General features: G+C 39.3%; 1 protein-coding gene across 1 annotated transcript in view; it reads left to right on the forward strand.

Annotated features, from left to right (window-relative positions):
* LOC311105183 (complexin-1-like) overlaps positions 1–5398 on the forward strand; it is a gene marked incomplete at both ends in the record, with an annotated part of 38714 nt that extends 33316 nt beyond the window's left edge. The window contains 2 exons of the mRNA XM_084147239.1: positions 2356–2534; positions 5201–5398. Coding sequence (XP_084003365.1) covers positions 2356–2534; positions 5201–5398 — 377 coding nt within the window. The remainder of the gene's footprint in view (positions 1–2355; positions 2535–5200) is intronic.
* Between the last annotated feature and the right edge of the window lie 7262 nt (positions 5399–12660).

A 12660-nucleotide genomic window follows, 5' to 3' on the forward strand; every position in this document is an offset into this window, starting at 1 on the left:
GGCAGCGGCCCTGGGACAAGTGTGATAGATGACAGATGGAGGAGAAGAAACTCTGTTCCCCGCTAACGCCACGAGTCTGGGCTCTGCAGGGGCTACAGGGGCCCCCTCACAGTCCTTCAACAGGGCACAGTGACCTTCTTACACACACACACACACACACACACACACACACACACACACACACACACACACACACACACACACACAGAGAGAGAGAGAGAGAATCACACACATACTGTCAAGAGTGGTACATTTTGTTCTCTGCCGGTAACACCCACACGGAGCCACCTCTAAACACCCACACACACAAAAGACACCTACTGTGTACACACGCGCACACAGACGCACATGCACACACACACACTGTGCCATTTGCTCCCCTCTTCTTGTTGCTGTGTGAAACGTTGGCATGCATATTTATTTTGAGGCAGACAGGCAGCTCAGTCAGTAGAAAATACTGTTTGTGCGAGTTGGAAACATCTCCCTATGCTACTGGCAACCATGGAGTGTGTTCACTCAAATGACTGTGGTTCCACACACGCTAGAGGGAAATTACTGACAGTTGCTCCTACCTTGTTGAGACATTCAATAAATTGTTTAGACTTTTGCTTATTCTGACCATGAGTGAAAATATTAGAGTAAAATAATTAGTCCCCTTGATGCTCCAATTAATTTTGTCCTTTGTAGAATCATCTTTGTTGAAGCACTGCAATGAGTCTGCTCTTCAATAGAGCTTATCACAGCCTTGCCTGTCATCAGTTCTCCCAAAGTAACCATTCTGTACAGCTGTGAATTAATTAAATTATATGGGTTTTGTAGAAAGGTAAATCGTTTTGTCTATTTCACAGAATTCAGCTTTGTATTCAGACCAGATGGTTGTCTGTTCAGCTTCCTCCTCTGGAGAGCTGGGAGCAGCCTGGCTTGTTAGAACTTTGCACAGATTGGATCAAGACAGAGGGACTAATGCTGAAGGAGTAAGCCTTTTGGATGGGGAAAGGCTCGTAAAGGATGGGCTGTGGTGGAACCATCTCCACCGCATCTCCATCCGCCATCAGGTTGGCCCAGTCCTCATTCAAATAAATGTCCAGTGAGTCGGGCCTGAGCAGTGTGGTGTGTCAGGGCTTCTGAGTATCCATGGGCAGCTGGGAGAGAGAGGGATAGAGAGGACTGGCGTGCATCCAGCTGTTGGGGGAGAGGAGGTGAAGCTTCCCGGACTGAATACACAATGTCTCATGCATCGACATGCTCCGTGTCAGACCTCATTGTGAAGGGAATGCATATTGGAGCAGCCCTCAGCAGTCTGACTCTACAGGGCTTAATCTCCCTCTAAGTGTAGGATTGGGTTTTTACAACTTTTAAAGTTATGTAGACATTCTCTTATCTATTATTCATGGAGGTATTTAGCTGAAGTATGATGTTGTCTTGATTTTAGGAAAATACACAAGCATCCTTCTCAGAGCCATTGAAAAGGGAGCAAAGTGGTTTTATTTAATTTCACTGTGTAAGGGATGCAATTGTCCTAATGGGATATTTTCTCATAATGCTCAGTTTTGCAGGCTAAGCACACCGCTTGACAACTTTTTTTAAAGTTGGGAAAACATACTCACATCCCAGATGTGATCTATATGACTTTGCCTGCCACTACTAAGAAATACTTCAGCCAAATCTCTGCATAGAATAAACCATTAGATGTTAATTAACTCCCCTCTTCTCCATTTATAATTACCATCTGCCTGTGTCCCATAATTTCTGAACAAGTTATTGTCATCATGTTCTCTTTTCCTCCCCAATATGTCGACATATGTAAATGTCCATTTGCTTGGTCAATGCAGAGTTTGTATAAGCAATTCATCTCTGAGGGAAGGCCTATTCAATTGGTTTTTGGCAACTCTGTCCAGCCTCTTTTCACTGAATAAAAGTGAGCCAATGAATCACCCAAGGGCTATTTCCCGGTAATGAAATTCAGTTGTCATTGAATAAGACATGCATCTGCTCTATTGTCTTTTTTCTATCATATCTAACAAACCCAGCCAGGGGTTGAGAGCAATGGGAGGATGTGTTTTATTACTGTATCTTCTTATAATCAGCCATCTCCAAATCCTACCATAGAACTCCAAGCCATAAAAAATCCCTTTGTTCTCAAGTCTTGACCCACTGTCCAGTTGGAACATTTGTGCGTGACTCAGACTCTGACAGAGATAGCCATGGCCAAAGCAACCAACACAAAGCCCATCAAAAGGTTCACGTTCAGGCTGGTCACCTCTTGTTTCCTCTGTTGTTCAATACTGTACTGTGGGTTCCCTCATAACAGACTCATGACTGACATTTCTTCCCCCCTTTCATTCACCTCTAAAGGAGCCACCAAAGACATGGGGAAAATGCTGGGTGGGGAAGAGGCTGAGAAGGATCCTGATGCGGAGAAAAAGGAGGAGGAAAGACAAGAGGCACTTCGGCAACAGGAGGAGGAGAGGAAGGCAAAATATGCAAAAATGGAATCTGAGAGAGAAAACGTCCGACAGGGCATCAGGGATAAGGTAAAAATGTCATGTTGAATGATGAATCTTATGCAAATATCTTCAACCCCGTTGCACGGTTCATGCTCACATGTGATTGCCTCCCGATGCAAAACTCATGCATGCATTATCATAATATGTAAAGCCGCTGTGTGTGTGTTAATGTGTGTGTCGGACTGTCTTTCTGTCTTTCTGTCTGTCTGTACATAAACAAACAATGCACTATGCTTGTCATATTCCTATTTCATCATTACTTCTCGCTGTCATCCAATGTTGCGAATATGGTAGCTTGGTTCAGTAGCGGTGTCTTTTGAACCTGGTAGGAGAAGCTTGACTTGATAAACTCAGAGAAATTACTTTAGTGTTGGAGAATCCTGAGGGCCCTTGTTTTGGTCTGGTGGAAAGAGACAGAAATGACACTACAGCTTCAGCAAGCGTTGGAAACCGAAGACTGTGGAGACTGATTGAACTTGACCGTCTTCACTGAAACAGCTTTTTGTTTGACCATGAATAAGAGAGGGCAGGAATAAGAGTCCAACACAATGGAGCTAAATCAGTGAGATGGCATTGGGCCTTTAAACCAGAATGTTTACAGACTTGGTTTTCTGAGGAAATTACCTTAACTTCAACATAATAGGTATGATCAGTCTTTAAACCAAACTTAAAGGGTTCCTCGCTGTATGGAATCTGTAAATATTACTGTTAGTAAGCGTGGAGTAATGTGTGGAATCATCACCCACTGTGAGATAAACAACTTCCTATTTGATGCCAATCAATTGCTATGCAAAGAGATTATGTTGTGCAAAGAGAGGGGCCAAAAGCGGGCCTCATTTACACCAGGATTAAGACTGCATCTCCATGTTCCGCTCCACAACAAGAGTGAAATGCACCAACATCTCTGTTGATCTTCTCCAACATGCACAACTACTATTGGCATCAGCAAAAAGCCTCGCCTCCTCCAGTAACTTCTGGCAAGCTTACGCTGCCTCTTTTGTGTATTGTGTAAAGCAGTGAGGAATTGTCTCTGAAAATCAAGTGAGTGAGCTTATTTCATTGTTCAAGCCTCAAAGATGAGAGAATGCTTTTTCTAGGAGGCCTAACGAAAGAATCATGAAAACTGAGCTAATTCATATTGGAACATAAAATATGATCAGTCTGATGCATTTTAATGCATGTCTTACACACTTTTGATTCACGTTATCATGACAAAATGAGGAAAAACATGATCATTAGCATTAGCATTTCTATACGCCTTAGACAGTACTGAGAGCACTCCCCGCCTTCCCCCTTTCTTTGAGTCCGTGTTCACAAACCATATCCTCTCTGTGGCTGAAAACGAAGAGATCAATCCTCCTTTAAGATATTTACTGGCCGAGAATCACATGAATATATGCTTGGGAGAGTCGCAAAGGAGAGTCACAGGAGAGTTCAACTCATTTTCCGCATCCGTGGCCTAGGATGGTCCATCGGTTAGGCAGTCTGTCGGCCCTCGCTGTGGCCCTACTTCCCTCCTCAGCGTCCGGCAGTAACTCACCAGGAGCTCTCCCAGCCAGAAGTCTACTATAGAGGCCAAATCCTCGCTCGCTTAGTGGGAGGCTAACCTGTCTGATCTCAGAGAAAGCACTCCTGTTTTGATCATACTGTGCAGTATAATGGGCTCTCTTGTTGTATATCACGGTGATTGATTGGTTAATTGTAAGGGTTGGTGTGACCCAGGTGCGGTGCAGGATAGACAGTAGGCAGTAGGCAGAGATGGCGAAACAAGGATCTTTACTGATGGTCCCGAAGCCAGGATACAAAATAACGGACTTTACACGAAAAAGAAAGGCGGAGCAAATAAGACTCAAAAAAGCAGGCTGCCAGCCAAAATACGAAATACTAACTGTGACTGAAATAATAACTAAACAGGGAGAACACTTCTCACGTACCTGTCCATACGTCCCACGATCAGACACTGATGAGTACTGCTTGGAATAGTGAAACTAGCTGAGAAAACTGAGCAAGGGAACACAGGGAAGTGAGGGCATAAATACACAGGTGAACAGGTAGACACAAGTGACACCAATAGGATCATGATTAGTCCAGACTGTGAGTGAGGAGGTGCATAAGGTTGTCGGAGGATGACACCTAGTGGATCGCTCTGGAACTGCGACCCCCTCCTGTAACAGTTGGTTGAGTGATTGATTATTATTTACTGTCCTGCAAGAGGAACTTATTTCCACTTTCCATAATGTGTTTTACACTGCTTGATCAAAGACAAGAGAATGTCGAGATATTTTCTAACGATAATGGGTACATACACAACCAGTAAGATTTGTTGTCTTTTATTCTTTATTATTCTATTCTTTGAAAGGAGCGGGGCATAAGGTCTTTGTATTACTATGCAAATTGATGAAGGAGGCAAGGTTAGGTGCCAGACGCCTCAATGCCAAGTAGCTCTACATTATGTGTAATCCAGGGAAGGCTATTGCGAGGAGAAAAGGCAGAATGGACCTTCCCTGTAATTCTCTATCATAAAATCTACCATCTTTGTATTGTTATGAGTATTATGTTGTCACAGTGAGGTGCACAAAACTTTATTGAGACTGAAGAGGGCCCCAAATTTGATAGAAATGACTAAAGTGCATGTGTGATGAAGTTTATATTTGTTGACTAAAATTGCCACCGTTGTTTGTTTGCTGTTCCAGTACGGCATCAAGAAGAAGGAGGAGAAGGAAGCCGAAGCCCAGGCTGCTTTGGATCAGGCAGCAGAGGGGAGTCTTACCCGCCCCAAGAAGGCCGTCCCAGCCGGCTGTGGTGATGAGGAGGAGGAAGAGGAAAGTATCATGGACACGGTCATGAAATTCCTCCCTGGCCCATTTATGGATATGTTCAATAAAAAGTAACTGTGTTGGCGGTATTAGATTGTTAACCTTCCAACATACATAACCAAGACCACCACCCCAACCAACTTCACCCATACATCCCCATTCTAAGAGCCCTGGATTTGATCAATGCGCCATAATATGTTTCCTTAACTTAAATGATCTGATCTATCCATGTGTTACATTGTCTTGTTTGGAAGGAAGACCACTGATTGGTGATACCATGACCTGATGTATGAACCTATGTACATCTGCATAAATCCAATACCTTAATTTAAAGACAAATTTGATGCCAGGTTTTCAAGGTGTCCAGGCCTTAGAATGTGATCTGATAAACCATAATCCACCCTTTTTGTTTGTAAATAATAGCCTCTGGATTAAAATAAATATATGTGAGTACCAGAAAATATATAAAGAGTATAAGCCATAATTTAAACATTTAAGATATTCTCCAAATCATATCAATATTTGATTGAATTTTGCTGTTTTGTTCTTGATAATATTGATATATACATGTAGTGTATATATAAATAATATATATATATATATATATATATATATATATATATATATATATATATATATATATATATATATATATATATATATATATGAATGTTTTGGGACAGAGAACAGTATATGGATGAATTCTCAATGAAGAAACTCCCCTCTGCTGATGATTATTTGTCTTTGTTCATACAGGAGTAAGAAAGGCCTAGTTCAATATATATATATATATATATATATATATATATATATATATATATATATGTGTGTGTGTTTTTATTGTTTCTTCATTGAGAATTCATCCATATACTGTTCTCTGTCCCAAAACATTCATAAGTTTTAATGTTGAAAATTATACTGGTAATTGTAACAATGTTGTAAACCATAAAGAAAATGGATCATTCATTCAACAACAAATGTTTTTCAAGCATGCAGTTGATATATTTTGTGAAGTACAAATTCCATTACATTTGGTTTGATTAAGTGAAATACATTAATATTTAAGGCAATAACTCTGGTTTTCAATGTTGTTTCAATGACACTACTATGTACAGTAGGCTATACATAAACATTCTTACTGTTCTTCCTTGAGATGATAGATGTCCTCGATAAAAATGCTCAACAAACAACAATGATACAATTCCTGACATACCTGTTCTTAATATAAACCCATAGTTGTATGTCTTGTTGCTAACTTTATCTGCTTGGCTCATAAACAGTAGGACTTGTGAAAATCAAATCCAGCAAATACAATTGGACGTAGAGATTAATACGTTTACTACTCTAATTTCCATTTCTGTACATATAGATTTATTAGATGTACTTGTAGTTTTCTCAACAACAACTATGTTGTGAACACACTTTATGTGAACAGACAGTGACAATGGTGCAATATATTGTTCAAAATGAAGTTGTCCTGTGTCCGTTGGTTAACTAAAGGGAGTGCAATTCCGAATCAGCAAAAACAGACAATCTTCAATGTTATGTGTTGAGCTCAATACATGTTGTGTGTTAGTGTACAGATACAATGTTGTCTGACTAGTACGGCAAAGCATATGACTTCAGTCCGAAGTGTTTAATTTTGCCAAGCGGGGTAAGAGGTGGAGGATTTGTTTAATTAATGTAGGGTGTTTGATCGCATTGATCATTTGAACCAGTGCGGGTCATTGTCTCTCAGTGGGATACCATACCGTGAATTTGTGTTCTAAACTTTACAGAGAATGCACGACAAAATAGTTTTTGCTAATAACTTGAGAGGCATGTATACACCATAGGAAACTGTTGTCCTCTGATAAGTTCTTGTATATGTTGTCAATTTTCTCCCAGAGGTCAATATGTACATTTCCCCAGACGTTTCTGTCATTCAGTTGTACCACAGAACTCTAAATGTTGAAAGTTCTTTCATCCTTTTACTTCAATTTCTTAATTTAAAATGAATTAAGCTGTAGTGAAGACTGTCGCTTTCAAACATTCCAAATATTTCAGACATTCCATAGGGCCTGCACTGGCTTCATAGGGTTTTGGACATCAAATATGACAATTTTGTCGCTAGTATGTACAGAATGGCTTTGATGCTCTTCTGTAACTGTGGGGATTTTTTTTTTGGTGTTGAGGTAGATACAGATTCAACACATGACCAAGTAAATGTCAATAGCTATCTAGCCTGCCATGTACAGAAAACAAGTCCAACATGTAATCAAAGAGGAAGACAAAATGCGCTATAGCAGCTAGCTAACTTATAGATTGCTCGCTAACAGATAGATTGTTAAGCCTTTATTTGGCAGTGAACAAGCTAGCTAGCTAGCTAGCATTTGTCAATGATGCACAATCAGAGATACCATTTGCTTTCAGTGCCATTGTAATTTGCTCGCAAACCAATGGATGTTGAGTGTACTAGACAAGTATCAAGCAGTTTTGTGAAACTGCCACTGTTTATATCGGCCCAGTGTTGATGCTAGTTAGATTCAAGATCAGCCTTTAGAAACCTGCCAAGTGTGATTCTGAGGCCTGTAGTAGCTGTGAAATAGAGAAGAAAAATCTGCATGATGTAAAACCTAGCTACATAGTACGCTCTCAAACCTTCCTGCCAATTGCCTACAATGTTTGTAGCTAGACATATGAAAGACACAACATTGAGGTCATTTATAGAGCACATTTATTGAACTTCCTGTGATTTTTATGTACTTGTGAACTGCCTTCAGCCTCTAATTTATCAATGTGGTAAAACGTAGCTGATTAACGACCAATACTTGTTGATATTATAAAATTATACCACTTATCTTTATTAGTCATTGGCACATGCATGCATCGACAGCATTCAATTCCTCATTGATATGTTTTTCTTCTATTAAAAACCAAAGAAAAGTCGCACATTGACTCTGTACCGGTACCCCCTGTATATAGCCTCGCTACTGTTATTTTACTGCTGCTCTTTCATTATTTGTTATTTCTTTTCATTATACATTTTTTTACTTATATATTTTTTACTTAACACTTAGTTTTCTTAAAACAGCATTGTTGGTTAAGGGCTTGTAAGTAAGCATTTCACTGCATGGTCTACACTGTATGGTCTACACTCGGCGCATGTGACAAATACAATTTTATTTTATTTGTTAGTGATAGACTGTCTCACTAAGTTCATATTTTCAATTTCTTTATCTTATGTTTTGTTTATTAAAATTCTCAGGTATTTTCTTTTGAAAGTTTTTACTCATTATGTTTTGTAGTGTTCATGTAATGACGACAACGTAGTTTGAAAATGTAATATTTCATTGTTAGCAACCAAGCACATAGCATCTTTCATTTAAGAGGATAATGGATAGATAGCATCTGGTTTGCCCCTTGTCCATTATTACAAAGCTACTGTAACTGCCCATCCCAACAAGGTTTTCCAGCAACTAACATTCTGAAATTCTGTCAAAGTTCCAGATTTCCTTCTTGGAATACATTGTAGAACATTATTCAATCCCGAAATCGCTCACCTTTTAATTACAAAATGGCATCATTGCCTAACGGTCATCATCACCTAATTACTTCACATTGCGCAAAACAATAGCCACTTATTGACCACTGCTTGAAGAAACAAGTCACACGTCTAATAAAAATGTGTTAGCGATTCTATGGCTGCGTTTACACAGGCAGCCCAATTCTATTTTTTTTCTTCACTAATTGAATCGATCAGATCAACTCTAAAAAAGATCTGAAGTGAAAAGATCTGATGTGATTGGTCAAAAGACCAATTAGTGGAAAATAATATCAGAATTGGGCTGCCTGTGTAAAACGCACCCTAATCTACACATTTACATTTACATTTACATAATTTAGCAGACGCTCTTATCCAGAGCGACTTACAAATTGGTGCATTCAACTTATGATAGCCAGTGGGAAAACCACTTTATTTGTATTTTTATGGGGGGTGGGGGAAGAAGGATTACTTTTATACTATTCCAGGTATTCCTTAAAGAGGTAGGGTTTCAAGTGTCTCCTGAAGGTGGTCAGTGACTCCGCTGTCCTGGCGTCATGGGGGAGCTTGTTCCACCATTGGGGTGCCAGAGCAGCGAATAGCTTTGACTGGGCGGATTACTGTTGATCCACTCATTCTCGCTTTTCAAGTTAAACCATTCTTTCATTTCAACCCTCAATTAACCATCGATATGATAAAAACTGCCTAACAAAAATGCCACTTAAGATATTCCTTTGTTGTGACTTGAATGTAACTGTCTGACGTTTCTATCTTTGCATTGTCTTTGACTGTTTCCTCTGTGTTGAGAAGATGCTTATTCTGGTGCAGTTTTATGTCTGTATCATTCCTGTTTACGTCCACTGGTGGTTGTTCTTTGAGAAATCTGTTTCTTTTGTATTTTCTGTATTGTAAAATCTTCTCTCTCTCTCTCTCTCTCTCTCTCTCTCTCTCTCTCTCTCTCTCTCTCTCTCTCTCTCTCTCTCTCTCTCTCTCTCTCTCTCTCTCTCTCTCTCTCTCTCTCTCTCTCTCTCTCTCTCTCTCTCTCTCTCTCTCTCTCTCTCTCTCTCTCTCTCTCTCTCTCTCTATTTGTTGACAATTGAATGCATGCTTATGGTGTGTGATGTAGGCAAGGTTGTTAAGATAATTGTTTGTGTCTTCTGTGTTGAAATGCTCCACCTGACAGCCTCACTGCATGCCATTTTAGGCTGATCTTTTAGTCTCTGTAACATTCCTGCCAAAATGGAATCACCGCACACTCTGAGAATAAAGTGATTTCATATAATTGTTCATTGTCTTGTGTTTCTAATGGTTCACTGTATATCATAATTCTCATAAACAATTCAAAAGCAATACAGTGGTATTAAAGTAGTTATGCTATAGGGGAATGAGACATACAATATTTATGTTGTAGGACTGTAGAGAATTCCTCCAAAACCTCAATATGAAATTATTATCATCTTATTTGAGTAAAGCAACTACATTACATTTGCACACAACAATGTATCACTTGTAACAGTTTCTGTCCATCACTGATGTTCGTTTTCATCTCAACATGGCTGTTATACATCTTTACATTTTCCAAGAATATTGACATCAATTCAATAAAAGCGAAAGGGCTGTGAACAGAATGTACTGTGTTGTTCAAATGGTGATTGGATCCTGTTTCCAAAAGATTTACCTGGCAATCATGTTGCAGGGAGAGTGGAATAGGGAAATCAATGCCATGCAAATGGTGCTTCTCTCATAACAAAGTATGTTTGCCATAAGAGGGTCTCTGATATGGGTTTCAGAAACCTTGTACAGATGTAGAATAGTAATTTGAGCCAGTTTTCTACAGCAGGAAAATAATCCTGCAGCAACAGGAAATGTGGATTATAATAATTAATGGATATTTTTGTAGGTGTTGATACATTTTTCATTAGGGTAAATCAAGTCTAAAATGTCAAGTTGGAAGCCATTTAAAACTCAAATACAATACAAGTTTGCATTTCCTTCTTTCAGCAACAAAAGAGTGATCAAATTAAGATCCTACATCTGTACATCAAACGAATCCACTAGAAACATGATGGAAGTATGCCTAGCAAAGGTTATAGAAATAAATGATCTTGGGGATTATTTTAAATGCCAAAGCATAGGACTCAGACACAGGATTTAAATTCATCGATTACGATGATGTGATATGTTCTAGCATTTTACCTGGCAGGAAGGAAAATTAATCTTATGCAACCAGCATTTGGTTTGATTCTTAATGAACCCCCAAGAGACGACGTCTGCGCCCCGCATACATTTAATTAGCATAATAAAAAAATCCCCATAAAAATCTGTCAGTTTAAATTAGAGATATCTATTTTTTTGCATTGGATGCGTCTCAATCCACCGCATCCGCCGATGTCGCACTTCCGCATCCGCTAGAGCGGTGTTTGGCAGACCATGAGACATACCGAAAATCGGTCTTCTCACAAAATCGTCTGTAACGTCCGAACGGTTTGGCCTACAAACTATTAACCCCTCTATGGAAAAATTAGACCCTCACGAACACAATTGTGTTCTCCGTTTTGCTCTACGACCCCCACAAGCAATCTGGCAACTTCTGTCTGTAGCGTCCGAACAGTTTGGGCTACACACTAATATGATCCCTCTTTCGCTCTAGGACGCCCACAGGCCACACAAGACTCGTCTGAAGGTCCCCGGTACCAGTTGAAAACATTTATGGAAGTGTATATGGCAACTGTTTAGTGCCAAAAATCAGGGTTTAAATACATGTAAAAAAACAAACAAATGTTTCCTGATCTTTCTTATATCTCTCAGATATAGGACAGACACTTCAGAACAAACTTACTTTAGATTTTTTGGGGGGACTATCTGTTATACCATATAGTGAATCTGTTATTCAATGCATTTGTATGGGATAATAGCAGTAAGGCTTTTCAAATCCTTTTTTATATACAGTACCAGTCAAAAGTTTGGACACACCTACTCATTCAAGGGTTCCATATGTGTTATTTCATAGTTTTGACGTCTTCATTATTCTACAATGTAGAAAATAGTAAAAATTAAGAAAAACCCTGGAATGAGCAGGTGTGTCCAAACTTTTGACTGGTACTGTATATATTTTTTATACTTCAAAGGGTCTTAAAATTCAACATCGAATAGCAAAATGATCCTTGGTATGACCTTAAAACAATTCCATTTAGATTAGTAGAATCCCCCCTCCCCCCTCCCCCCTCCCCACTCCCCCAGCTTAGACAGGGCTTAGTCTGTAATGGAAAAATGAACATTTAAAGGTTGCAGGCATTAGCTTTCTGTTTATACAGAGTTATATGTATAGAGAGCAGCAGGGCTTTGGTGTACGTACATTTACTTAGCAATTTTATTTTGTCATTTATCACCTCACTCAAAAAGCTCTCCATTTGAGCAGGTGCCATTCCATCCATATCTTCCAATGTAATTATCTTTGTGCTTCAATGCCCAACCCTCTTATGTTTTGGAATGAATTAATTTTACAGAGACATAAAAAGATTAACACCAAACTTTGTCCTACACAACTATAACTCTGCCCTGTTGAGGTTTAGAATTTCAATTATTGCATTTCAAATCTGATTCTTTCTGTGGACATTTCACAAGTTGTTTACCTATCAGATTTAATTGAACACATTTTTTGCTTGTTAAAAAGTAGCGGATGACACACCAACTACACGCCCTTCGTTTAATGGTGGGAAAACAGAACCCTCTGCAGTATCTGCATCAACAGATGTTTCATGGCTGTATGCTCTGCCAGCTATCATGAGGAGATTTCCCTCGTCTCGAAAGGTCG

This window comes from Coregonus lavaretus (assembly GCF_964263955.1).
Source record: "Coregonus lavaretus genome assembly, chromosome: 29".
Classification (NCBI taxonomy): domain Eukaryota; kingdom Metazoa; phylum Chordata; class Actinopteri; order Salmoniformes; family Salmonidae; genus Coregonus; species Coregonus lavaretus.